Source organism: Ochotona curzoniae, unplaced genomic scaffold (assembly GCF_017591425.1).
Source record: "Ochotona curzoniae isolate NIBS_2020 unplaced genomic scaffold, NIBS_Ocur_1.0 contig_1482, whole genome shotgun sequence".
In the NCBI taxonomy this organism is placed as follows: domain Eukaryota; kingdom Metazoa; phylum Chordata; class Mammalia; order Lagomorpha; family Ochotonidae; genus Ochotona; species Ochotona curzoniae.
This window is the reverse complement of record NW_024465100.1, coordinates 855,256-881,985: the sequence shown is the minus strand read 5'-3', so window position 1 is coordinate 881,985 and position 26,730 is coordinate 855,256. Positions and strand designations below refer to the sequence as shown.

Below are 26,730 nucleotides of genomic sequence, written 5' to 3'. Positions count from 1 at the left end.
CAGCTTGTAGCTCTTACTTTGAAAAATACTCGATAATAAGTTTAAATTCCTGCATTGTGATACATTTCTACTACCATATCACAGAATATGCTTGCATGTGAGTTTGTGTTTTCCCCAATGACATATGATCACAGGTTTTGGACCAGTATTCATTGTGCTATGAATGTGGTGCTGTGATATATCAGAATAATAAACTCACGAGCCTTTCCATTTTTTCAAGATATATTTATTTTTATTTGAAAAGCAAATTTACAGAGAGGAGGTGAAACCAAGAGAAGGATCTTCCATCCACTGATTCACTTTCCAAGTGGTCACAACGGCTGGAGCAGAGTCAATCCAAAGCCAGGAGCTTCTGTGTCTCCCATGCTGTGTCTCCCAGGCTTTGGGACCCTGCACCTCTGCTGCTTTCCCAGGCCACAAACAGGGAGATGGATGGGAAGTAGAGCAGCCAGGACAGAAACCAGTGCCCATGAACTTCTCTTTTAAAGTTTCCAGTTGATACACAGTCTTAGCAGCATTATTACTTGGTATACTTGACTACAGCCAAAACCACGTATCATGCAGTTTTATGCTCTGTGGTCTCATTATCCAATCTACTTTGTGTGGCTGAAAAAGATAGATAGATAGATAGACATCTCAAATATGTAATGAGAGAAATGTGCTGATGATGTGTATAATCGTGTCATCCTGAACTATCACAGCAAACCCTAGAGACCTATCACACAAAGCGCTTCAATTAGGAGTTTGGAGAGTTTCTGAAAAGGTAGAATAATCTGTTGTATGTTGCTGCTTAGAAAGCACTTTATTGGCCATGTTTGAACTTGTTCCTTTCTATGAGTCTTTTTGTTTGAGATTTATTTTATTTGAAAAGTAGATTTACAGAGAGGGAGGGAGGAAAGAGAGAGAGAGAGAGAGAGAGAGAGAGAGAGAGAGAGAGAGAGAGAGATAGAGATGGTTTTCTGTCTGCTTATCACTTCCAAATGGCTGTGGCCAGGATTGGACCAGGCCAAAGCCAGGAGTTTCTTCTTGAGTTTTCCATGTGAATGCAGGGGCCCAAGGCCGTGGGCCATCCTCTGCTGCTTTGCCACATTAGCAGAGAGATGAATAACAATTTTTGAGTCTTTAGTTGTTAAGAATGAATCTCTAGGTTGCTGATGAAGCACTTTATGATATCGAATGCTGACTTTCATTCTTTTTTTATTTTTTAAAGATTTATTTATTTTTATGGGAAAGCAGATTTTTAGAGAGAAGGAAAAACAGAGGAGAAAGATCTTCCATCCACTGGTTTGCTCTGTGAATGACTCCAGTGGTTGGAGCTGAGCCAGTTTGGAGCCAGGAGCCAGGAGCTTCTTCCAGGTCTCCCATGTGGGCGCAGGGTTCCAAGGACTTATTCTATCCTCTTGTGTTTTCCCAAGCTGTAAGTAGGGACCTCCCATCCACAATGGTGAAGTCTGGGCTGGGCTGCAATGCACAGACAGTATCTTCTGGGTCTTCTGTGTGCATCACAAAGGCCCAAGCACCTGAATAGTCTGTCGCTTGGTTAAGCATGTCATTCGGATGGATAATGGCAAGGCCATAGATTCGGGGACTTCCTGGATAGGAGTTTGCAAAGCAGTGAGTTAACAGTGATAAATACTTGAACTTATTTTGATTTAAAGTCGTCAATAGATAATTAAAGCTTTTATGTAATAATCATTCCTAAAATGACCCACCATGAACAAAGTATTGTCCTTCAGTCTTTATACTGTATAAACTGCATTTTAAGATTATTGTGGGCCTGGCGGTGTGGCCTAGCGGCTAAAGTCCTCGCCTTGAATGCGCCGGAATCCCATATGGGCACCAGTTCTAATCCCAGCAGCTCCACTTTCCATCCAGCTCCCTGCTTGTGGCCTGGGAAAGCAGTTGAGGACGGCCCAAGGCTTTGGGACCCTGCACCCACATACGAGACCTAGAAGAGGTTTGCACCAGCCGTTGAGGTCACTTGGGGAGTGAATCATTGGACGGAAGATCTTCCTCTGTCTCTCCTCCTCTCTATATATCTGACTTTGTGATTAAAATAAATAAATCTTTAAAAAAAAAAAAGATTATTGTAACACTGGCCTTGTAGTTTTGTTGAACTCTTCACTCAGTGTAGTCTAATTTTTTTGTTGTTGTTAGACCTTAGCTAAAATAACTAAATCTCAAAGAAGGATTATAAGTCCTTTTATTTTTTCCCAAATTTTTAATACATGGTATTAACATTTTCAGAATTTCTCAGAATTTGCAGAGTTGACGTGAGGTTGGAATTGAAATCTTTATGCGATTAACATGTTCTCTTAATATTTTGGGGGAGTGGTGTGCTGACTATTGACTTTCTGTTTATACTTTGTGAAAACTTATAATCTGTTTTTAGTGACTGTTTGGTTTTTAGATAAAAGATCCCTCTGTGCCAGATTCACGTATACCATTAGTCTGCACATAGTAATTGTTTTCTCAAAGTATACATTCATTTTTTCTACATTTAAAATATTTGTATAAATTATTTATTTGAAAGTTGGAATTCCAGAGAGATCTTCCATCTACTGGTTCACTTCCCAAATGGCCACACAACTAGGCTGAATCCGAGAGCCAGGATTTTCATCCAAGTCTCCCATATGGGTGCAGGGGCCCAGTCCAGTCTTTTGAGCCATCTTGATTTGCTTTCCCTAGACTATTAGGAAGGAGCTGAATTAGAGCAGCCAGGACTTGAACTGGTACCCATCTAGGATACTGCCATTACAGATACAGGCTTTACTTGCTAAGCTACAGTACCTCAGTGCCTGCCTCGAAAGCATTTTTTTTTTTTTAAAATTAGAGCGAACAGCACATACTCCTGTCTGCTGGTTTTCACCTCATATTCCACAGGGGCTAGAAGTATTAAAGCCAGGACCTACCTGAGTCCATGTTTCTCATGGAAGTGGCTGGAACCCAACTGTTTGAGTCCATGACCTCTGTTTCACAGGGTGTACATTAGCTGGAAGCTGGATCTGAGCTGGATTTCGACCCAGGAACTCTGATGTGGACCAAGCAGTGTTGTTAAGCCTACTGCCTGTTCCTCCATGAACTTAATGAGGACTTACAAGAAGCTGATTATGCCATATTTTACAGTGATGCACTTGATACTTCCTTGAGATGTTTCCATAATCTCTATAACTTTTTCAGAATAACAGTATGTTTTAGCCTCATCTTAGGTTCTTGTGCTTCAGCCCTAGGATCAGTTGTTTCTCCAAAAAGCCTGAGTTCTTTTTAATAAATAGTGATTGGTTTCCATATCTGGTAATAAGGTGTGCTCATTAGCACTAAAGTAACCTGCTTTTAAAATTTTTTTCCCTACTGCGATTCCAAATATCTTAGCTGTGCTTGGAAATGGGACAGTCTTCCATTGTTAACATATTTGTGTTTGCTTTTTTAGGCTTGTTTGCTTTTTTAGGGTTTATTTGGGACTTTTAAAGAGTGGGGCTTTTCACGATTGTCCTATGAAACAGTTGAGTATAATTAAAATTGACCAGGGAGATGTTACTGCTGTTTGTCATAGTGTTGACTTTATGTGGAAATGCGTAAACTAGCTAGTGCTACTATTATGCTTTTCTTCTTCTTTTGTAGTAAATTCACTTGTATGTACTCAAACATGACATGAGCTGGGCTAAGAGAGTTTGAATGTAGCACTGAAGCTGCCCTTAGTGTTTCCTTAAACAGGTGCACAATATCCCTTTACTTTACCTTCTGGATCGAAAAGGTTCCTCACTTGTCACCTCGACAAGATTTGGCATGTTTGAAATGTTACTTTAATTAATTATTTATTTATTTTTTAGAGATTTATTTTTATTGGAAAGGCGGATATACAGAGAGGAGAGACAGAGAGGAAGATCTTCCATCCGATGATTCACTCCCCAGGTGGCCGCAACGGCTGGAGCTGAGCCAATCCGAAGCCAGGAGCTCTTCTGGGTCTCTCATGCCGGTGCAGGGTCCCAAAGCTTTGGGCCATCCTCGACTGCTTTCCCAGGCCACAAGCAGGGAGCTGGATGGGCAGCGGGGCCGCCAGGAATAGAACCGGCGCCCATATGGGATCCCGGGCGTGCAAGGCGAGGACCTTAACCACTGCGCCATCATGCCGGGCCCAGTGTTACTTAATGACTTAAGTTATATCGGAGAGAAAGTACAGTTCCCAGCTCTGAATCCCACTTGTCTCTCTCATTTATAAACTTTAAATTACTTGCCTGCTGAGGTATTGGCTGGAGCAGTAGAAGTGAAATGCTTCATTTTGTACATAATCTGAGTTGCTCTTCTGGAACTCTGTAGCATTCTCACTTCAGCTCATTGTATGATGGGATGCCTGGTTGTCCTGCTGTTATCTGTTCCTTGAACGTGTTCAGTCAAGTGAAGTTGCACAGCAGCAATTTTGGTAGTAAGCTGGCCACATTCCAAGACTTCATGGGTAATCCTGTCTTGACATTTAATGAGCTGATGAAACTGCTTGAAAACTAGATGTGCTGTCTGTAGAAGTTTTGCCATTACCTCTTTGTGCAGATGATAGTATGGTTAACCCACATCTATTTCCTGTTGTGGCCTATATTCTCAGTGTGGTTTGTGATACTTGGGAATGCCTCAGAATGTAAAACCCATACCACAGTGTGGTTGAAGCGACTGAAACCACTGGAGACTCTGGTTTCAGATTTAAAGTTAGATCTCTGAAGTGACAGAAGTCTAATTTCAGTTTCACTAATTAAAACACTCTGAGGTAATACAGGGAAGCTCACTCACAGGGGCTGCCAGATTTAATTAATGTTGGCTCCACTTTTAAAGCAGAAGGGTAATCTTCTGGAATCACCTAAATTGGTTCATTTGTTCTGGGTTCAGAATGTACAAACAAGCTGTAACCAGGATATGTGTTATTTTAAACATAAAGGACTTAAAACTGTATTTATAAACTTGGTAACTCGTCCAAAACTGTTGCTTGTTGGAGATGAGAAGAGTGATCCTGGAGACAAAGCAGCATGTTCTCATTGCACTGTGTTGGAAAGACACTGTGTGGCTGGTAAGGGAGCCATGCTTAGTGGAGAAACTAGTTTTCTAACAGGAGAGTGAACTCTGCAGGAGAAACTGAAGCAAGTTGATTTCAAAAAGTGATCTCGGGACATTGTGAAAAAGAGTATCTTTGGTTGTGAAGTCTGAGAGATTTAAGCCGTTGATCGGTTAATCTCAGAGGATCCTTATAATTGCATTCCACATGATATTAACAACAAAAATAATAGCATTTATTAACAGTAGCAATTATTCAAGTGCTCTTGGACTCAGTTCTTATCTTCCCATCTCTTCATTTTTCTTTTAATTATGGAAAATTTCAGATATAATGGAAAATAAAGATTATCATGACCTAGCCAGCTTCAGTCAGTTTTAGTTATGGGTTAATGCAGTGTAGACTAACATAAGAGCAGAACCGCTGGATAGAAGAGATGGTTTCTTTTACCAACATGACTAGGAATGGAAGAAGCAAATCTTTGTCTTTGTTCTTAGAAATTTCATCTTGTGTTTCAAAATGAAACCTTCAAATGTGATACAAAAGAAAAGAATGTTCATCTTTGCTTTGCTTTGTTTTTCCTCAGATTAGAGATTGTGTTTTTCGTTTTTTAGATAATTTAAACCCATAGTGGGGGCACACATTTGGCCTAGCCGGTAAGCTGCCAGTCAAGGGGTGCCTGCATGCCAGAGTGGAGATTTTTCTGAGCTTGAAGCTAGGGCATGACTGAAAGTGGCAAGTATGGGAGGAGACAGTGATCCAAAGAAGAAGCCAGTTAGGTGATTTTGTTTTATTTTATTTTGCTTGTAGTTATCACTGTGAAATTTTAATTTTGCACAGTCTAATGTGTAATCACTAGCCAAATGTAGCTAGTATGAATTATATGCCTCAGTTGTTAAATACTTATTAAGAAAAACTAGAATGATGACCTAAGATAGCATTTGAATTAATTTAGTAATCTTTTTCACTTATTAAAATCTAGTTATTGAAAGTTTAAAATTAACACGTGTGGATCACATTTAGAACTTGTAGGAGGGTACTTTAAAAAGTTTCTGGGGTGTACATATGCTAGCCTACATTTCAGTTTGTAGCACCTGATTTGTGTTCCCTGCTCTGGTTCCCAACTTTTCCTGGTCATGCAGACTCTGGAATACAGTGATAATGGCTCCAGTAAGTGGGTTTCTGCCCCCATTTTTTCAGTTGCATTTTGTGTTTTCTGTTTCTCTTTTAAAAGCTAACGGAGGCTGACTTTAGTGGCATAGTGGGTTAAGCTGTTGCCAACATTGCCAGCCAGTATCCCATATGGTCACCATATGGTCTCCTTAACTGCTTCACTCCAGTTGCAGCTCCCTGATAATATACCTGGGGAAAGCACTGGAAGATGGCCCAGTGCTCAGGCTCCTGAAACCATGTGGGAGACCCAGATGAAACTCCTAGCTGTACCCTGGCCCACCCAAGCCATTGCTGCGATCTGGGGATTGAATCAGCAGATGGAAAATCAGTCTCTCTCTCTCGCTCTTTGTAATTCTTTCCTTTAAAGAAATAGATAAATCTTAAGAAAAAAAAACTAATGAAAATTATAATTCAAAGTTTTTCCATTGCAAGCAATTTGAAATCTGTAAGAAATAAACTTTTAAAAAGTTCATTAAAATGTGCATCATAAAAAAAAGTGGAATTAAGTTTTTGGCATCAAGGTAAACTGATTTTAATTCCATTTTTCCACAGACCTTTAAGTACCCTTCTATTATATTTCTCCTGGGCACCATATCCTGTTATAAAAACTATAGCATGTGAGAACAGGGGATTAGGGAATTGGGAAATAGTGTGTGTATAAGAATATGTTTTAAAAAAATCTTTGTCACATGTTAATTACATTGCTTAATTTGGAATAGGTGTGAATTGATGATTCTTGTTTTCATGTTTACTTGTGTTACTGCCAAAAAATGCCTTTTTAGGTTAGGCTTTTTTTTTTTTTTAAAGATCTATTTTTATTAATTTTTTTTCATTGGAAAGGCGGATATACAGAGAGGAGAGAGAGAGGAAGATCTTCCGTCCGATGATTCACTCCCCAAGTGAGCGCATCCGAAGCCAGGAGCCTCTTCCAGGTCTCCCACGCGGGTGCAGGGTGCCAAAGCTTTGGGCCATCCTCGACTGCTTTTTGGGGCCACAGGCAGGGAGCTGGATGGGCAGCGGGGCCGCCGGGATTAAAACCGGCGCCCATATGGGATCCCGAGCGTGCAAGGCGAGGACCTTAACCACTGCACCACCACGCCGGGCCCTAGGTTAGGCTTTTAAAATAAGAGATCAATTGGGGCTGACATAGTGGCATAGCCAGTCTCCCTCAGCATTGGCACCACATCCCATATAAGCATTAGTACATGTCTAGGCCACTCCACTTCCGATCTAGCTCCCTGCTTATGGCCTGGGAAAGCAATAGAGCAGCATGACTCAAGTCCTTGAGACCCTGCATCCTGTGGGAGACACTGGAAGAGGCTCCTGGGTATGGATTAGCTCAGTCCTAGCCACTACTACAGTTCCTCAGCTACCATGCTGGAGTCCAAACAACTCTGAAACCCAAACATCACCTTCTACTTAGCTGGTGGAAAGACCTGACATAAGCAACATGCAATTCGTTATGGTATTTATTTATCCCACCTTGTGGAAATCTTAAGTGTTCTCTTGCGGGAATATTAATGTGTTTGGCAATGAAGTGCTGCTCTAGACCCAAATAGATGTTGTGCAATGTATGCTGTGTTAACTTTTATAAGTATCCAAAAACATTCTGGACTCTGCAGTGCATATGGTCATATGACGTTCAAATAATGGGTTTGGGAATTCTGTTGTTACTCTACAGGAAACTGAAAATGTTTCACCAATCATAATTCTGTAATTACGAGGGTTCTTTTTCACATATATAACCTAACACACTTACAAAGGTAGATAGCTGCTCCTGAAATACTATTTGTGTGTCACTCTCGTTAGAGTGCTTCCCAAAGCTTCTTGTTTTTTATAGTTCTCTTTATCCTGGAATTTCATACTCCACTGAGTGATAATCTGCCTGACACATTCTGTGCTGAATGCCTTTTGTATTCTTTGTGCCTCAGTCTAATGATTGGATTCTGTGTATCCTTGATTCTTTGCCTTACTGTGTTACGTATTTTATTCTGGAAAATCCCTGCTTCTCTCTCATGGTAAAAATTCTAATTTTTCAAGATGGATTGCAGCTATTGTTTTCTGAAGATTTCTCTGCTTATCAGAGCTTGGAGAGAGCATGTGTGGTTTCTACTCCCCAGCTGGATTTTGATCGGTTGGTGCTGTTCTGAACCTCCGAGAAGTCGTCGTGTCTCCTGATCCACTTGTGTTCATCCAGCATTTATTGATGTTTGGTTTTGGAGGGCAGTGAAGTGAGGACTTTGTAGAGCAGCAAAAGTATGTTCTGCACACATTGTCAAACTGTTTGTTTTTGCTATTTTAGTCATTTTGTATTTAAGTAACAAAAGTGAACAGTGAAAATGAGGGCAAAAAATGGGATAAGACTGTAGCCCTGTAGTTTTCCACGGGTTTTTAGCAGATAGACATGGAAACAGTTGTGAACCATTTTATTTCTATGTATTGGTTTCCGTCTTCATTTTCACAGTATATGGTGGTTTTATTTTCTTATTTCTACATATCCTTTTACATACTGATTTTTTACTTTGAGGCACCGCATTAGGAAATAAATATGACCATCTAGCTCCATATGTTTAGGGATTAATGCATCTGAACAGAAAGACATTAGATGGTAGCGGGTCAGCATTGCCAGGCATCTGCAATACTGTGCAAAATATTGAACATTGTTTGGCTGAGTCTTCACATAATTCCGTGGTAGTATTGTCTCTTTCCTGTTCTACATGTAAGAAAATGCCTATGTTAGGAATCACCCAGTAAGTGATTGAGCTAATTTTGAATCCAAATCAGTTTCTGCTACACTATTATTTGTTCATCATGAGACAGTTTTCAGAGCAGAATGAAGGTTAACTGTTAAATAGTTAATAAGTGCAGAACTGTGTGAACCCACAAGATCTTTTGGAATTGTATGTTGTTATTTTTTTCTTTTTTTCGCAGTTCTGTTCTTAATACTGTTATCCAGATTTCATGACTACCTATCTTGTGTTAAAGCTGTTCATTTATTAAAACAAACATAGCCAGACTAACACAGCTAGAGTTGGCAGAACAAATAATGTTTGTAAAGTAGAAATACAAATGTTCTTTTAATTTTTTTTAAGAAGTTTTATTATGTATGTGAGAGCCAGAGAGACAGGGAGAACTTTTACGTGCTGATTGACTATCCCCAAATGCCTGCAGCAGCTGGGGCTAGAGCCAGGAGCCATGGACTCCATCCAGGTCTTGCACATGGGTGACAGAAACTCAATCGTATGAGCCGTCATCACTGCCTCCCAGGATCTGCGTTAGCAGGAGGCCAGAGCCAGGAATTGAATTTAGGTACGCCAGCATAGGCAGCAGGCATTCTAAATGCTAGATTAGACATTGGCTTCATATGGACTTTTTGAATGGTGTTTTGCAGACAGGGAAGGATCTTGGAAAATATCCAGCCAGCTTTTGGGAAAACAAAGAGGAACCAGTGAAATAAGGAAAAAGCAGTCCAGATGATTGAAAAAGAAATAAGATCATATTGTGCCATCCAAGCCTCGTGAAAGTTGGATTGGGTGATTAAGATATCAAGTATTAGACAGAGTTGAAAGAGCAAAGGAATAGAAAAAAGCAAGAAAGCAGTTCTAGGCAACTCTCCGTGTTGGTATCATTGTTTGAGATAAGGAAGTTAATGATATGAGGTAGAAACAGCAGTTCCAGCTCATATTCAAAGAATATGTCAATAAAATCAGAACAGTGGAGTAAAGAGAGAAGTATAGAATCATTGTTCTTCTAAGGCAGTGTCTTCCTAAGATCTAAGAATTTGTGTTAAAGGCAGAAAGACGGAGAAATTGGAGATCCTTAGAAGAAAGAAAATATGGGTAAGAAGTCCTTGAAAAGGATGTCAGAGATAGACTGGAGTCAAAAAATCATCTCCTGATTAGAAGTTGGGTGGATAGTTCAGAGGTTAAACACAGTTCCTCCTACCCAAGTTACATTTCTCAAATTGATGTCTACTGGAGAGACTTTTCACTCTGATTATAATTTCCAGACAGTGATAAAATGGGGCTAGAAATTCTCCTTAGGAACTCTGCTTTCAAGTGAGGTCAAGAGCATATGCAATCTTCACAAGTAACCAGAAATGTGCTGTTGTCATGGGTTTAGGGTAGGCAAGAGCACTTTTCCTGGGCTCAAATGATGGAGGATAAAGAAGTCATGTGGAGGCCTTCTGCATCCTGTTTGAGATAGTTTGAGTGTCTTTGGTGTCCTTTGCAGCTAAGGCTTTTACTGGACTTTGACATCCTGCCTCTGATGTTGTGATCATTGACATTTTAAAATGTGAATTCAGATTCTTTCTCTCAAGATGATCACAATGATGTTATTATTTTATTATTATCTTGAAATAATACTTAGGGTTTTTTTTTCAGATTTATTTATTTTTATTATAAAGGCATATTTACAGAGAGGAGAGACAGAGAAAGATCTTAGATCTGCTGGTTTACTCCCCAAACGGCTACAATAAGCCAGAGCTGAACCGATCCAAAACCATGAGCTAGGAGCTTCTTCCAGGTCTTCCATGTGGGTGCAGAGTCCCAAGATTTTGCTGCTTTCCCACTCCTGCAAGTGGGGAGCTGGGTTGGAAGTGGAACAGTGGCACATGAACCGGTGTCCATATGGGATTCTGCACTTGTAAGCTGAGGACCACCAGTTGAGTCATCCTGCCAACTCCAGTACTTTATTTATTTTTTAAAATCTGTTTGTGACTTTAAAATAGAGCATTCTGCTTAATTACAGATGTATACAGTTGGCCTTGCATCTTATATGAACAGTATCAGATCTCTCTTCCCCCAGATATTTGCTAAGTGTTTATTGATAATTTACAAATGAAAATACAAGAATTGAGCACAGTTTGAGTTTGTCAATTTCCAAGAGCTAGGGTTGTCTATTCTTGTACTTAAAATTTTAGGGAGTGATATAAAAATAACAACGGAAAAAGGAGGGAGGGTGCAGAAGGTAACAACTGGTTGCCATTTCATTATGTGTTGACTTAGAATGTTTCTTACTGACCTTTGGGTTTAAAAAAAAAGTAATAGTTATGTGTCATATTATCTGGCACCTTTTTTAGATGGGTAGGACTCACATGCTGTTTGTGTGTGCATGCTGGTAATACTTTTGAAGGTTAATTTGCATTGTACCCAGGGCATTCTAAAAGGTCTAAATGCTCTCATTAGAGGACTTGAGCTCTTCATCTTTCAAAACAGAATAGTACATGTTGCTACAGTGTAAGTGTCAGAATTCAGTAATGTTGTTTCAGGTTAACTGCAAAGAGTAGGTATATCCTCTTTCTCTGAAAATGAGTTGCAGAGAACACATCATGAGTGCTACATATTTTCTGATTATAATCTCAGAGAATTAAGGGATTTAATGAGATCCATTTTATCTGTTTGTTGTTGTTGCCTTAATAATAACAATTAAAAGTATGTTAAGTGGACAGGGTCTTCAAACAGACATTAACTCTGTTTACAAGGTGTGTGACCTCATATGAATTCCAGTTTTGGTAGATATTGAAAAGGCGAACTTCTCAGAATAAAATATGTTGAAAATGTAATACACAGGAAGATAATGTAATTTGAAAACAGAAGTAAGCAGAGTGAACATAGTATATTTTGAATTTTGACAATCATTTAGAAGGATGTGATTTCAACTGATGTAGTTCCAACTACATCTGAAGTAGCAAGAGTTTTTAGAAGGAAAAGTAACAATAGAAGAAGTAGTGATCAGATAGTTGTATGAATGTGTGTTAAATAACTTGGAATCACTCACTAAATCCTGGTGGTGTAATTTTGTGAAAACATTGTAATAGGACATCTTCCATGCTTCTTAGGTTTCAGTGCAACTGGCAGTTTAGTTGTTTTTACACACCCTTGAAGGAAAAGTGCTACCTTCATTCTTCTCATTCTCTGAATTTATCTTGAAGGTTATGAATACTGATGGCACTGGGAGACGAGTGCTGGTAGAAGACAAGATCCCGCACATATTTGGGTTTACTTTGTTGGGGGACTATGTTTACTGGACTGACTGGCAGCGGCGTAGCATCGAGAGAGTCCACAAGCGAAGTGCGGAGAGGGAAATCATCATAGATCAGCTGCCTGACCTCATGGGCCTGAAGGCCACCAATGTCCATCGAATCATTGGTAAGTAATTGTGGCATTTGCTTAGAAATGGAGACCAGGAGTGAGAACACGTGTAAGTGGCAGCTTTAAAGCAGGCGTGTAAGTTACGAATGTTTGAGATAACAGAGGAATCCTGTCTATAAGCCCCTTCCCCTTTGTCATCAGGGGGAACTCTTTGAAATGTTGAGTTGTTGTTCTGGCTATAACAGCTAGAATCAAAAGCTATAGCTTTTTTTTTTTTAATGTATTTATAAATACATGCTTAGGCACTGCGGTATGCTCATAAAAAAGTTCATTCATATTGCTTGAGTAATGCTATTTATTTTAAAGCTTACTGTGGGTAGAAAGAGAAGTGTTTTTGCAGTACTGACGCTCCCTGTTAATCTTTATCCTGCTTGTTTGTGAGAAACTCCAGAATTGAAACTCTGGATTAAGAGCTGACACATATAATCATAGATCTTTTGAAACAGATGTTTAATTTCAAAATGAAAATGTGTTGATCACATCTGTGTGTGTTTGTGTGCCCTTGACATTGATCTATCTTTCAGGAACCAACCCTTGTGCTGAGGAGAACGGGGGATGTAGCCATCTTTGCCTCTATAGACCTCAGGGCCTTCGCTGTGCCTGCCCTATTGGCTTCGAGCTCATCAGTGACATGAAGACCTGCATTGTCCCAGAGGCTTTTCTTCTGTTTTCACGCAGAGCAGATATCAGACGAATTTCTTTGGAAACAAACAATAATAATGTGGCCATTCCACTCACTGGGGTCAAAGAAGCCTCTGCTTTAGATTTTGACGTGACAGACAATCGAATTTACTGGACTGATATATCGCTCAAGGTTAGCAAATGAATTGGAGTATACAAGTTGGGGACTAAAGAGGGAGGACTTCATAAATGTCTAAATCCTCATATTGTGAGCAGCCTCCCTCATTGTTTGACAGGCAGAGTTCAAAAGAGTGAAGGCAAAGGTCCATTCTGCATTTTGCTAGTTGCCCTTTAATGCAAAATGTTTTGCTAATGTTCTCAATCTGAAGAATATTTCCCCCCTCTATTTTATTCCATTTGAAGATGGTAAGTGGTGTTTTCTGTAATTAGCTGCAGAAACAGTAGGTGAATCACATAAAATGACTTATAGAGGCTTGGCGCTAGTATTATTTGAAACAGAACTTATTTAGAGCCTGACAGCTTTTACTGGGAGGCCTTCTTTTAAGTTCTTTCATCCTAAAACTGAAGTAGTACCTTTCTTGCAAGGCTACTGGGCACATTTGGTGAGAAAATCTGTGGGCATAGAACGCTTAAACTAGTGCTTGACAAAAGGTAGCATCTGTTGCAATTAGTGTGAATTGTGGTTGTTTTAAATTTTATGGTTTTTACTAATGGATAATAATGGTTGTACCATTTTATAAAGTTACTAAGGATTTCTCAGGTTGACACAATGACTTGGCATACTCTCACATACTTTTGAAAAGTTGACTGGCAGTGAAGGTTGCAGCTTTCTAGTCACATCATTTTCACTTGATTACTGCTAAATATATTTATTAAAAAAGTTCTGTTATATTACTTTGTAGAATACCCATTATGGTCCTTATGAGTTTCAACTATCAATTGGCAATAAAACTTAAGATCAGAGTTGTATTTATTGGAAATTAACCATGTTTGTTTGTGCTTGTCAACTTTGGGAATGCAATTAAGAAACAATGAGCTTCTTGGTGGTGTGGACTTCCCTGTCCCCAGCAAAAGATGATTCTGATATTCTGAGTCAGGTTTGAATGTGAGCTGAATGACTGTTGTGTCCATTTTGTTTTTGCAGACCATCAGCAGAGCCTTTATGAATGGCAGTGCCTTGGAACACGTAGTGGAATTTGGCTTAGACTATCCAGAAGGCATGGCTGTGGACTGGCTAGGGAAGAACTTGTACTGGGCAGACACTGGAACAAATCGAATCGAGGTGTCAAAGTTGGATGGGCAGCATCGACAAGTTTTGGTGTGGAAAGACCTGGATAGCCCCAGAGCTCTAGCACTGGACCCTGCTGAAGGGTAAATAGCTTAACCTTTGCTTCCTTTGAGACTTCATTCATTGCCCACATTGAGGAACATGGCTTAGCTATGGATTGTATTCTTGATGTCTTAAATATCGCGTATGGGTTTGACAACAAAATAACAGCAGTATTTAAGAGTATTAATTGAGTTGTCACTGATTTAGAATGAATGAGTAGCTGAATTTTACTTTTGCCATTATTAATACTGGGTGAAGAAAATGAAGTGACTTAAATACTGTTGGTTAGTAGTTATACACTAAGTGAAGAGCTTGTTTTGAGGTTCAACCTGTGTTTGCTTGCCGTCTCTCCCCGGTTAGACCCGATCACAAACTTGTTGCAGTAAACCCACTGAAACAATACTGGTGGGCTAAAGATAACTGCAGTAATCCCCCCTCATCTGTAGTTTAGCTTTCCATGTTTTCACTTACTAGAGTAGTAAAACATTAATTGAAAAATTCCAAAGATAAATATTTGTAAGTTTTAAATAACCTTTGTTACATAACACCTATTATAATTATTCCATTATTTTTTAAAGCAGGATTTTGGATATATCCTAGTATTTAAACAAATAAACAGCAACAACGAAAAGAAAAGGATAAAGATTTATTTGAAAAAAAAAAGAGTTACAGAGAAAGAGGGAGAAGCAGAAATCTTCTGGCCACTAGTTCACTCCCCTTACGGCCTCAGTAGCTGAAGCTGGGTCAATCTGAAACTAGAAGCTTCTTCCTGGTCTCCCAAATGGGTGCAGGAGCCTAAGCATTTGGGCCACTCTCCACTGCTTTCCCAGGAGTGTTAGTTGGGAACTGGATTAAGAGTAGAGCATCTGGCTCTTGAATTGACAGCCATAATGGGATGCTGATGCTTCGTCCTCTGTGCCACAACATCAGCCCCTATTTAATATTAATCTCCTGTATCCGATTTATCTATTGAAATTTATCATGGGTACATATGTATACAAACATGTGCTATATGATGACTTTGGTACTATCTGGTTTCAGGCACCTACAGGGAGCCTTCGAACATATTCATTGTTAATTTAAGGAAGACTACTCTTTATTACAAAAGCTCCAGGTTAGACCATTAATTTGAAGTCGATAATTACTCTGATCATTATGAACTAGGGAGAAGCTTTGGTATTGTGACATACACTGAATTCTTTACAGGATATGTTTTTCAAGAGTAGCTGATCCTTAGCAGGAGTCAGCAAGCTTTAAGAAGCTAACTGCTAGGGCCAGTGCAGTGGCTCAGTTGGCTAACTGCAAGTGCCACCATCCTATATGAGCTCCAGTTCATGTCCTGGATGATCCTTTTTCCATCCAGCTCCCTGATTGTGGCCTGGGAAAATAGTAGAGGATGACCCAGAGCCTTAGGCTCCTTCACCCACGTGGGAGACCTAGAGGAGGCGCCTGGTTTCTAGCTGTGGATTGACTCAGTTCCAGCCATTTCAGCTGTTTAAGGAATGAACCAGCAGATGGAAGATCGTTGTTTCTCTTCTGTAAATTGTGCCTTTCCAATAAAATGTTTTTCTTCAAAAAAAAAAAATATAAAGAAACACATTCGTTTGTTTTGTTTTTGGTTCTTGGGATGTGCTCTGCCTGTCAGCTGACAAATATAAATGCAAAATAAGCCCTGAGACAACTCTAATTTTCTGAAATCATCTTCATACATTGCTACCAGCTCAGCTCTCAGGTGACAGGCTGATGAGAGCATATCTTTCCACGGACATATCATGAAGGCTGCCATGTGGTGCTTTCCTAGTGCCACGATCAGTCTCAAACACTAACCTTTGCTAGCTTAGTTGAAAGGACTTTTGGGTAAGGACTTGATTCTAGTTCTAGGTCTGCCACATTAGCTGGCTTGAGAACACAAGACATTCATATCTCTTAACAGGGCTCTGACCTCCTCATGTGTGAAATTCCTGTACTGAAGGATTGCTCTAAAATTAGAGTGAACAATTCAAAAAAGTAAAATATCAAGCAGAAGCTGCTTCTGAAATGTCATAGGGACTGTTGTAGTCCTATTCATCGGGTAACTGGTTGGGGTCATCTTCATGTGGCATTTTTCCTTGGACTCATGACTAAAAACACTTTAAAGCTTTGGTTTTGACTTCAGTTAAAGAAGCGTTATTTATTTTTGCATTTGATGTGCTCCTGCAGCTTATTTCAGGGAAACTTGATTATACAAATCAAAAAGCAATTCAGCATTTTAAAAACTTAAATTTCTTATATTCAGAAATATAGAACATACTTTATTCAGAGGTGAACCAGTTTAAGACCAGAGCATTAATCCTTTGCTATTTTCTTAAATTAAATGCCAGTGCTACAAAAAAGAAACCATTGGTTTATTTCTGGATGGAACAAATTTATTGAAGACTGGGGAAAGCTGATTTACTTCCCTTTTGAGATGTGAGAAAAAATACTCAGTTGAAGGTGCCAAATAATTAAAAGAATTACAGCCATGATTCTGTTTTACTATATATTTTTTCTCCAATTACTATCTGAATATGACTCAAAAGTGGAATGTTACATATCAATTGTTTTTAATTTAGGTTCATGTATTGGACTGAATGGGGTGGAAAACCTAAGATAGACAGAGCTGCTATGGATGGAAGTGAACGCACTACATTAGTTCCAAACGTGGGGCGTGCAAATGGCCTAACTATTGACTATGCCAAAAGGAGGCTGTACTGGACAGACCTGGATACCAACTTAATTGAATCTTCAAATATGCTTGGTAAGCTTTGACTGTCTTTTGTTCTTGCTGCAATAATCAGCGGCTGCTGTTCACTCTTGATTAAATACTTGTAATAAAGCGTTATTGGAATGTTTGGATTCTTCTGCTGTTACAGAATTACATCCTGTTTATGAGTTAATAGTGGCTCCAAGTACTTGGATTTATACGTCTTTATAATGTGAAAATTTCATTATTGTTATGTATGTACTTCTATCTAAATGGAAGGAAGAGGACAAGTTGAGCCATTTAGACTCTTAAGTAGAGAAAATAAAGCTACTGTCAAAATAGATCATTTGTAGGAATTTAAGTGAACTCTGATTTATACCAGGAATGCTAGGTTTAAAACAGTAGATGGAGTGATTTAAAGGACTGGTCTTGTTAATTGTTTTATTTTAAATTGCTTATGATTTAATGTCTTGGCTTATTTCATTATTATTATTATTATTATTGACTGACAAGACTCTTGTATTCACACATATTTCATCCCTCTGTTTCTCCCTTCTGCTGCCCTTCCAAAAATAGGACTCAACCGTGAAGTTATAGCAGATGACTTGCCTCATCCTTTTGGCTTAACTCAATACCAAGATTATATCTACTGGACGGACTGGAGCCGACGCAGCATCGAGCGTGCCAACAAAACCAGTGGCCAAAACCGCACCATTATTCAGGGCCATTTGGATTATGTGATGGACATCCTCGTTTTTCACTCCTCGCGGCAGGCCGGCTGGAATGAGTGTGCTTCCAGCAATGGGCACTGTTCCCATCTCTGCTTGGCTGTGCCGGTTGGAGGTTTTGTTTGTGGATGCCCTGCCCACTACTCTCTTAACGCTGACAACAGGACTTGTAGTGGTAAGCTCTATTTCCCTTCAAAACAGGCTTGCATAAAAAAATGAAGCAGCATTTTCGAAGTGCTTTAATTTATTCTTTATAGAGTAAAAAAAAACCATGGAATTCTAGAGTTGATTATTTGTATAATTAAGTTTTTACCACTTGTTTGATGATAACAACGCTTGGGCCTGAAGTATTTAGTGCAAAATTTACATACCATTATAGAGACAGAAATCATATGTGTGCTATACATAATTCATATTTATTCATTTTAAAGGAAAGAAGAGAATCCTAAACATAACTCTCTTGTCCTTTAAAGTGTACCCAGTGGAACAAACAAAAATTGATTGTATAAGACTGGGCAGAAAATGTGCATGAAAAAATTTAAAGCAGCATAAAACGTTCAGTAATTGGTGGGAACTAGAGAGCACAGGCTGTGAGCACAGCAGGCTGTGTTACTTCTGGCTGGTGTGGTGATGATTTTCTCACTCAGTCATGAGTCCGTATTTGTTTGTCTTAAGACTGCTGTAGTGACACAAACGTGGGCTGTGTTGTGAGGGTGGTGATGCAGAGACGCTGATGCATTCAAGATATATTTTGGAGCTGGGGTGAACATAATTTAGTAATGGTGTGCATGAGCAGAGGAAGACAATTAGGTGGAGTGGTAGGGAAGCAAAGCTGGGAGTGCTAATTGTGGAATTGCCAGGATGCATTCAAAATAATAGATTACCTAGGCATAATGCAGGAGCCAGAAAACTTGCTTTCTAAAGGGCCAGAGTAAATGCTTTAGATTTTATATGTGTATAGGCTCTGTGGTAGCTGCTCACCTCTGCCCAGCTCTGTCTGCTGTAGCCTAAGAGCCGCTACACACAGTGCATTTTAAAACTAGGAAGAGTTGAGTTCCAGTAAAACTTCTTTCAGAGCAGACAGCAGGCTAGAAATGGGCTTGAAGTTCATCTACATTTGAGTGTAAATGTCTCATAAGCTGAGGAATCACAAATCATTAATGGCGCAGTGAGGAATTGGCAGGGAAGAAATAAAGCTAAGGGTCCTGGCTGGACTGTTTGTTTTGTATCCCTGAGATGAACAAAATTTGTACTGGATTGGAGTGATATTGCACGCTCCAAGAGAAGAGTGAGTAGTTGTAGTTTAGACATACACTCCCTATCTATGATTTCACCCTGTGGTTTTACTTACCCATGGTCAACCACAGTGAAAAGAAACATTAGATCATGGCAGGCATTTGGCACAGTTTAAGATGCTATTTGGGATGCCTGCATCATATATTGGAGTACCTGAGCTCAAATCCCAACCCTGTTCCTGACTCCAGCTTCCTGTTAGGTGCATACCCTGGGAGGCACCAGGTAATGAATTCAGTACATGGACCCCTTAACACCCCCATGGGGGAAAAAAATCTGGATTAAATTCTCAGCTCCTGACTTTGACACAACTCAGCCTTCACCCTTTTGGGCATTTAGGGAATAAACAAGGGGATGGAAGATGTCTGGTTCTAGTTCTGGCTCCCTATAGCCTGTCAAAAAAAGTAAATAATAGAAAAAACAGAAGAGAAAATCCCAGAAGTAAACAGCATGTAAGCTTTAAATTGCATACCATTCTGAGTAACACGGTGAAGTCTTTTACTGTCCCACGTGAGACATGAATCATGCCTTTGTCTGGCAAGTCCACCCTGTGTATACTGCTTGTCTGTGCCTCACTGGGATTAGTCATCTGAGTTATCAGATCAGCTGTTGCAGTTTGGCTGTGCCTGTATGTAATTAACCCTTGCTTTACTTAATAATGGCATCGAAGTACAAGAGTAGTGATGCTGGCAATTTCATTATGATATATTATTTTGATTTTTCTATTTTATTAGTTGTTGCTAATCTCTTACTGTTCCTAATCCATAAGTTAAGTTTTACTATAGATACGTATGTATGGGAAAATACAGTATATATGGGGTTAATTGATCTGTGGTTTTAGGCAGCCACTAGGGGCCTTAGAATATATTCACATAGAAGCGGGAGGGGCAAGATGTGTTTTCACTGAGACTTTATGATTGTTGGTAGCATTCTTAAATGCTGTTCTTTTCTAGATTTTTTTTTCCATAGAACTGGTGATTGTTTAGTCATCTGAGGCCTGGTTTCTGGGAAGTAGAAATAATGTCTGTTACATTTTTCCCATTTCATAATTTTAGGGCATCAGCAGCATCAAAGCAGGGTATTTTTTAAGTGAAAATAGAAATATAAAGTGTGTTACAAGGATTAGTGATAATGAGTGCCAAGTATCAATTATTAGTAGTTTGGTTAATTCTTACCTACTCCCAATTCCTGGCAACCATGTGCACACACTAAGCAAAACAAAGTGTCTGTAATCTGTCAAAGCTTGTTATCTCCTGTTAATACCAAGTTTGTTCCTGCTCTTAATAGTCAGAATAAAGTGCTTTCATTTCATATTTATGCAAGACCTGCTTTCACATTTTAAAATATGTGTTTATATGTTGTATGCTCTTTATGTCAATGTAATAGGCAAGATGGTTATAACAGGAATTTTGTGGAGTTGAGTAAAATTTGACCCGGAAAAGTTCAGTGATTTAGTTAAATTCATAAGACTAGAGGGTGAGAAGACTAGGTTGGAACCACAGACTAGAATAGGTAAGGAGGAATAGGTTAATTCACTTGGTAGACTAAGAGAATTTTGTTATCTTTCTCACATGTCTTGTTGAAGTCAACTTTTCTGTGGATAAATCAAAGAAAATAGAGTAATTTGTGTTTCATATTTGCTCTTTCTTAAAGCTCCGACCACCTTCCTGCTCTTCAGTCAGAAGAGCGCCATCAACCGCATGGTGATCGATGAGCAGCAAAGCCCTGACATCATCCTGCCCATCCACAGCCTTCGGAACGTGCGGGCCATCGACTACGACCCCCTGGACAAGCAGCTCTACTGGATCGACTCCCGCCAAAACGTGATCCGAAAGGCACAGGAGGATGGCAGCCAGGTAGTTTGGGGCTCAGCTCAAAAACCCATTCCTTCTGACGGGTAACTGGGTAAAATCTGGTTTGACTTGACTCTGTGTGTGTGTGTGTGTGTGTGTGTGTGAGAGAGAGAGAGAGAGAGAGAGAGAGAGACGGACAGACAGACAGACAGACAGACACGCTATGTATTAGGACACCATAAGACAGTACATTAGCAGTGTCTTGTCCCTGTTGTCCACACCCATCTATATTGGGTTTTTCTTTCTTTCTTTCTTTCTTTCTTTTTTTTTTTTTTTTTTATTGATTACATTGCATTATGTGACACAGTTTTATAGGTACGGCTTTTTCTTATAGTCTCATTTATATGGTAAGCTAGGAGCTTCATAATCAAATAGGTCTTTATTCTGACCCCAACTCTATCACTCACTAGGATTCTTGTAAATAGCTCTTCATTTTTAGGTAGTAGGAACTTGATAAATAACAATTAAATTGTTAGTGTACTATTACGTGCAAGTTTCATAGGATAGAAAACATGTATAACCTCAATAAAAGTTAGAACATTTATTAGTGCTGTTGGTAAATACTCTTTGGTGACTGGGATGGGAGTGAGACTATTATGTCACTTACCTGTGCTTCCATGTTGGTTATAGATTAACATAGTCTCCAAATTTGCTGCTGGTTTTTTTGTGGTTAGACAGTGTTGCGCCCAACTTGTTATAAGTAGTTGTTTGTCATCTTCCTGATAGCATTGATAGTGAATGGGATCTTGGATGTATTAAAAATTTGGTTTTTTAAAGATTTGTTTTATTTTTATTGGAAAGGCAGATATACAGAGAGGAGAGACAGAGAGGAAGATCTTCCGTCCGATGATTCACTCCCCAGGCGGCTGCAACGGCTGGAGCAGAGCCAATCCGAAGCCAGGAGCCTTTTCCGGGTCTCCCACGCTGGTGCAGGGTCCCAAAGTCTTGGGCCGTCCTTGACTGCTTTCCCAGGCCACAGGCAGGGAGCTGGATGGGCAGCGGGGCTGCCGGGATTAGAACCGGCGCCCATATGGGATCCCAGGCGTGCAAGGCGAGAACCTTAACCACTGCACCATCGTGCCGGGCCCGGATGTATTAAAATTTAAGGAGATTAAATTACTGACTTTTTTTGCCGGGGGGAGGAGTTATATCTTATTTCAAAATGAAAAATAAGAATATTATGTACTTAAGGCTTCTGAGAGATACTTTAGGGGGCATAGTCCTAGTTGTACATTCCAGGTGCATCCTTGTACTGTGTAGGACAGGACTAATAGGCAGGTAGGTATCACAAGGCATGGCAAACCAGTTAAGTCACCTTGTTAAGAAATATGTCTCTGCTGAGATATCAGGTAGCTAGACCATAATCTATGCAACTAGAGCGAATGAACATAAAACCTCTCTTCTTCATTGGCTTTGTAAAAGAAAGTATTTTTAATTTGAGGTTTTAGTAGGTTTGAGGATGGGATAGAGATGATCTAAAGATTGGAATTGTAACCCTGACTAGTTGTTTTTATCTGTAGAGCATTTAGAACGGGCTTTCTTAAATTTGGCACCATTTAAATTTGGGGATGAATAATTCTTTGTTATGGAAAGATGGCTTTCCAAGAACTTGCTGTTGTGCATTGCAGAATATTTAGTAGCTTCTCTGTCTACTACCCATTTAGTGCCCATTAACACCCCCAGTAGTCATGACTATCAAAAATGTCTCTAACTAGTACCAAATGCCTCTCTGGGAGGCAAAATTGCCCCTTGTGGAGAACTACTACTAAAGGTATTTCTAAATTGTGGGTATAGCCATTGTTCCCAGTTATAAGAGACCAATGTCCATTCACAGCATTATCAGCTTCTTGGAGCAGCCAGTTTGTCTGCAGCTCTCTGTTGGACCTCAGGTCATAACAAGTCAAGGGAACATTTGAGATGCATGTTAACAGGGAGCACGTTATCCATCAAAAATACATTAGCAAGAAATGCTCTGTCAGACTGCAGTGATCTCAGGTGTCTGACCACAGAGGTGGAAGAGTGCGACAGTCATCCTCCAGGCTGTCTGGTATAGTCTCATATTCTGTGTTTTTCTTTCCTTAGGGCTTCACAGTGGTTGTGAGCTCAGTTCCAAATCAGAACCTAGAAATACAACCCTATGATCTCAGCATTGATATTTACAGCCGCTACATCTACTGGACTTGTGAGGCTACCAATGTCATTAATGTGACAAGATTGGATGGAAGATCCATTGGAGTGGTGCTGAAAGGCGAGCAAGACAGACCTCGAGCCATTGTGGTAAACCCAGAAAAAGGGTATGTTTCCAAAGGGGCAGTCAGCTGTCTTGACATCTGAGACCTCCTCAACCTTCCTTCTTAGTCCATGGGACAGCCAGAGATTCTTCATCCATTTGACTGTGAATTTTTAGTCACTTTCTCTTATCCTTTACTGATATCTTGGCCTAGAACTTTCTTCCTTGCGTCCCCTGGGACGTGTATCCTACCCGGTTAGATAGGCTTTTCCCTTCTGAGTCATGCATGCTGTATCAGTGTCTCTGTAGTTACCTGTTTACTACATACTGAACAGTCTTTTCAAGTTCCTAAGAGTTACTGTGTCATAGTTTACTTCACACAGAGTTTTGCATGTATTATTCAGTCCTCAGTAGTGTCTGAATTAATGATATAAGAGTTCTATAGGGAAAGTATCTCACATCAAAAGAAGTAGAGAAAAGATAGAATCTGTACACTAAGTATAAGAAACGATTTATCTCTGATTTGTTTTTAGTTAAAAGTAATTAGTAAAAGGACTTTTAAGATGTTTTTGGTCTGACCACTAATCTTTGATTTATTGTCAGTCTGAAAGCATAGGTATGTATTCTTTCATAACACTGTGTGTTAACCTATGAAAGTTAGCTTTCCAAAAACTTCTCTGTGTTTCCTTTTGATGCTATTAATAAAAGTAATAAAACATAAACCCTCAACCTATTCCAAAAATAGATTTTAAAACAGAAATGTTATCCCTATATTTTTATTATTACTTTGGTAACTTACTTTTTCCTACTTTCTCTTCAGGTATATGTATTTTACCAATCTTCAGGAAAGGTCTCCAAAAATTGAACGGGCTGCTTTGGACGGAACAGAACGGGAGGTTCTCTTCTTCAGTGGCTTAAGTAAGCCAATTGCTCTAGCCCTGGATAGCAGGTTGGGCAAGCTCTTTTGGGCTGACTCGGATCTTCGGCGAATTGAAAGCAGTGATCTCTCAGGTACTCAACCAATGTGCTTCCTTATTTTGATGGGAGTTTTCAAGATGACTATCAATACTTTTGTGTTAAGACATTTTTACAGTTTGGTTGAGGATAGGATTTTTTTCCTGCTGTCAGTATGATGACTCTGGTTGCTCCCTGAGTTCTCATCTGGACTGTGTAGATAGTATGTCTAATGCATCTCTTATTTCTCTTTTCTGTAGTTGTTGTTTTCATTGTGTTTTCTCTGAACGCTAGTCTGAGATTGAGCTCCTGCTTGCTCATTTGCAGCTCCTGCATTCATTTGTTGAACTAGAATTTTTTATATCACTAATTTAAAACTTTTGGGGGTAGTGTCATAAGGGGCAGGGCAATGTTGGCAAGTCCAGTTGGAAAGTCTGTATCGATTAGGACTCAGTTATCACAGATTTATTATGGCTATTACATTTCTGGTATCTTAGCCAGATTGAAATATTAATTGGTTTTAAGATCTATGGGTTTACTTACTCATTTCTCTGCAATCCTATTTTTATAATTACAGTTTCTTCCTTACATTCAATTTCTAAAGCCTAAATACTTTGAGTACACTGCTGACAAGGGACATAGCCCTGACCATTGCAATGCCTTGGAAAATTAACCAGTGGATGGCTCTTTATTACTCTCCATCTTTCTGTAACTGGCTTTCAGATACATAAATGAGTCTTTAATAATAATAATAATAATATATGATTTGTATCTATAATCATGGCCAAAAAAGATCTAAGTTGGGGGCTGGTACTGTGGTACCATGGGCTAAGGTTCTACCTGTGGCACCAGCATCCGCTGTGTGTTCCAGTTCACATCCAGGCTGCTGCACTTCCAGTCCAGCTGCCTGCTTATGGCCAGGGAAAGCACCAGAAGGCTCAAATTTGCTTGGGCCCCTGCACCCATGTATGAGACCTAAAAGAAGCTCCTGACTTTAGATTGCCCCCCCCCCCCCGACTGTTGCAGCCACTTGGGGAGTGAACCAGCTGATGGAAGATGTTCCCCAATCTCTTCTTTCTGTAATTCTTCCTTTCTGAAAAAAAGAAAGAGAACAAATCATTAAAAATGAAGGTTAAAAGTTGATTATACCCAGCATTAGCAGAGTGGTAGAAACTGACAAACCTGTTCTTTTTTGGGAGAATTGGTTGAACCTTTTAGGTAATAGAGTTTGTTAGTAATTGTCAAAATTTAAAAATACACATTTGCAGTTGGAAATTTCTTTCAGATAGCCATCTTAGAGAATTAAAGGATTTTTGTGAAACATTGTTTTTCATGTAGAAATGCATTCTAATTTCAATGTGTAGAATATTAGTCATTCAGAAAATTAGATCTGTGTGCACTAAGCCTTAAAAGTATATTTTAAAAATTAAGTTGCAAAGCAGAGTTTATGAAGATCTGCTTAAAATTTAGAACTATATTATATATATGTATGCATACACACATTGTATCTGTACAATTAAGAAACGAGACCACGTGTGTGTTATTTTTTTTTAATGTAGGTAAATGTGAAGTCTGGATTGGTAGCATACCAGAATGCTGACTATTCTTGCATTAATTGAAGCTTTGTGTATTTGAATACACAGTCTGTAATTTTATAAAACTGAGTTCTGTGATAGGTAGCTGCCTTCCCTCCGTTATGCTCTCACTGATTCCAGACAGGGTGTACGTGGTTATGCGTGACTCTTGGCAGCTCTAGCCTCGTGCTCTCTCCTCTTCTGATTGCTCATGTCTCCTACTTCACCTTTAGTAACAGATCAGTTTTTCCCCTTGTCTTTCCTTTTTTTCCTTTTTTTAATTTACAATATTTATTTTCTGCTGTAAAAGTAACGTGTTCATTAACGAAAGCTTAGGAAATGGCATTTAATGTTTCATCATTGTTATCACTTAATGAGTTAACTACAGTTTTTTTCTGTGCTTTTTTCCGCCCCTGGTGCAGAAATGATTCAGTCATTAACTAAGTATAGAATATGTATCCTGCGATTTTATCATATTTGCTTTTGGATACTTCCTTTTTTCTTCTCCTCCTTTGTAGTTTTTAGTATATCTTTATAGTTTTTAATGTTCTTGTACTTATTTACAGTTGAGAGTAGGGGTTTTTTGTTATGCTGTAAAAAGCCAGTTGATTTTTATTCATGTAGTCATTCAGGCCTTAACACTGTTGGGTGTTAAGCTTTCATTGTTAATGAGATTCTTGGGCAAATCTCAGTGCATGTGTGATTTCTGTCACGTGCATCTGTTCCGTTCCAGTCTGCTGTTGCTGTCTACAGCAGTTCCTCTTAATTCATGGGGGATGCTTGAAGCCATGGTGGTATTCAGTGCTTTGATACAAGGAATATGTTTGCTGAGATTTTCTGTAGATAATCCTTATCAGATTAAGAACCTTTCCTCCTTTCTCCAGTTGGCTGGAATAAATCAAAGCTTGGCAAGATGCACTATTCTAGTTTTTGAACTTGATTTGCTCATGTTTTAAAATTTTGTGTGCTTACAAAAAAAATTATTCTAAATTTTTATTTGTAATGTATTTGTTGGTATTTTGCTGTCAATACATGGACCTC

The 26,730-nt window shown here is 39.2% G+C and overlaps 1 protein-coding gene across 1 annotated transcript in view; it reads left to right on the top strand.

The window, feature by feature from the left end:
* LRP6 (LDL receptor related protein 6) overlaps positions 1-26,730 on the top strand; it is a 111,282-nt gene that overhangs the window by 66,974 nt on the left and 17,578 nt on the right. The window contains exons 9-16 of the mRNA XM_040966960.1: positions 12,144-12,360; positions 12,888-13,177; positions 14,150-14,376; positions 16,927-17,111; positions 17,634-17,960; positions 20,732-20,934; positions 23,014-23,225; positions 23,982-24,172. Of these exons, the coding sequence (XP_040822894.1) occupies positions 12,144-12,360; positions 12,888-13,177; positions 14,150-14,376; positions 16,927-17,111; positions 17,634-17,960; positions 20,732-20,934; positions 23,014-23,225; positions 23,982-24,172 (1,852 nt within the window). The remainder of the gene's footprint in view (positions 1-12,143; positions 12,361-12,887; positions 13,178-14,149; positions 14,377-16,926; positions 17,112-17,633; positions 17,961-20,731; positions 20,935-23,013; positions 23,226-23,981; positions 24,173-26,730) is intronic.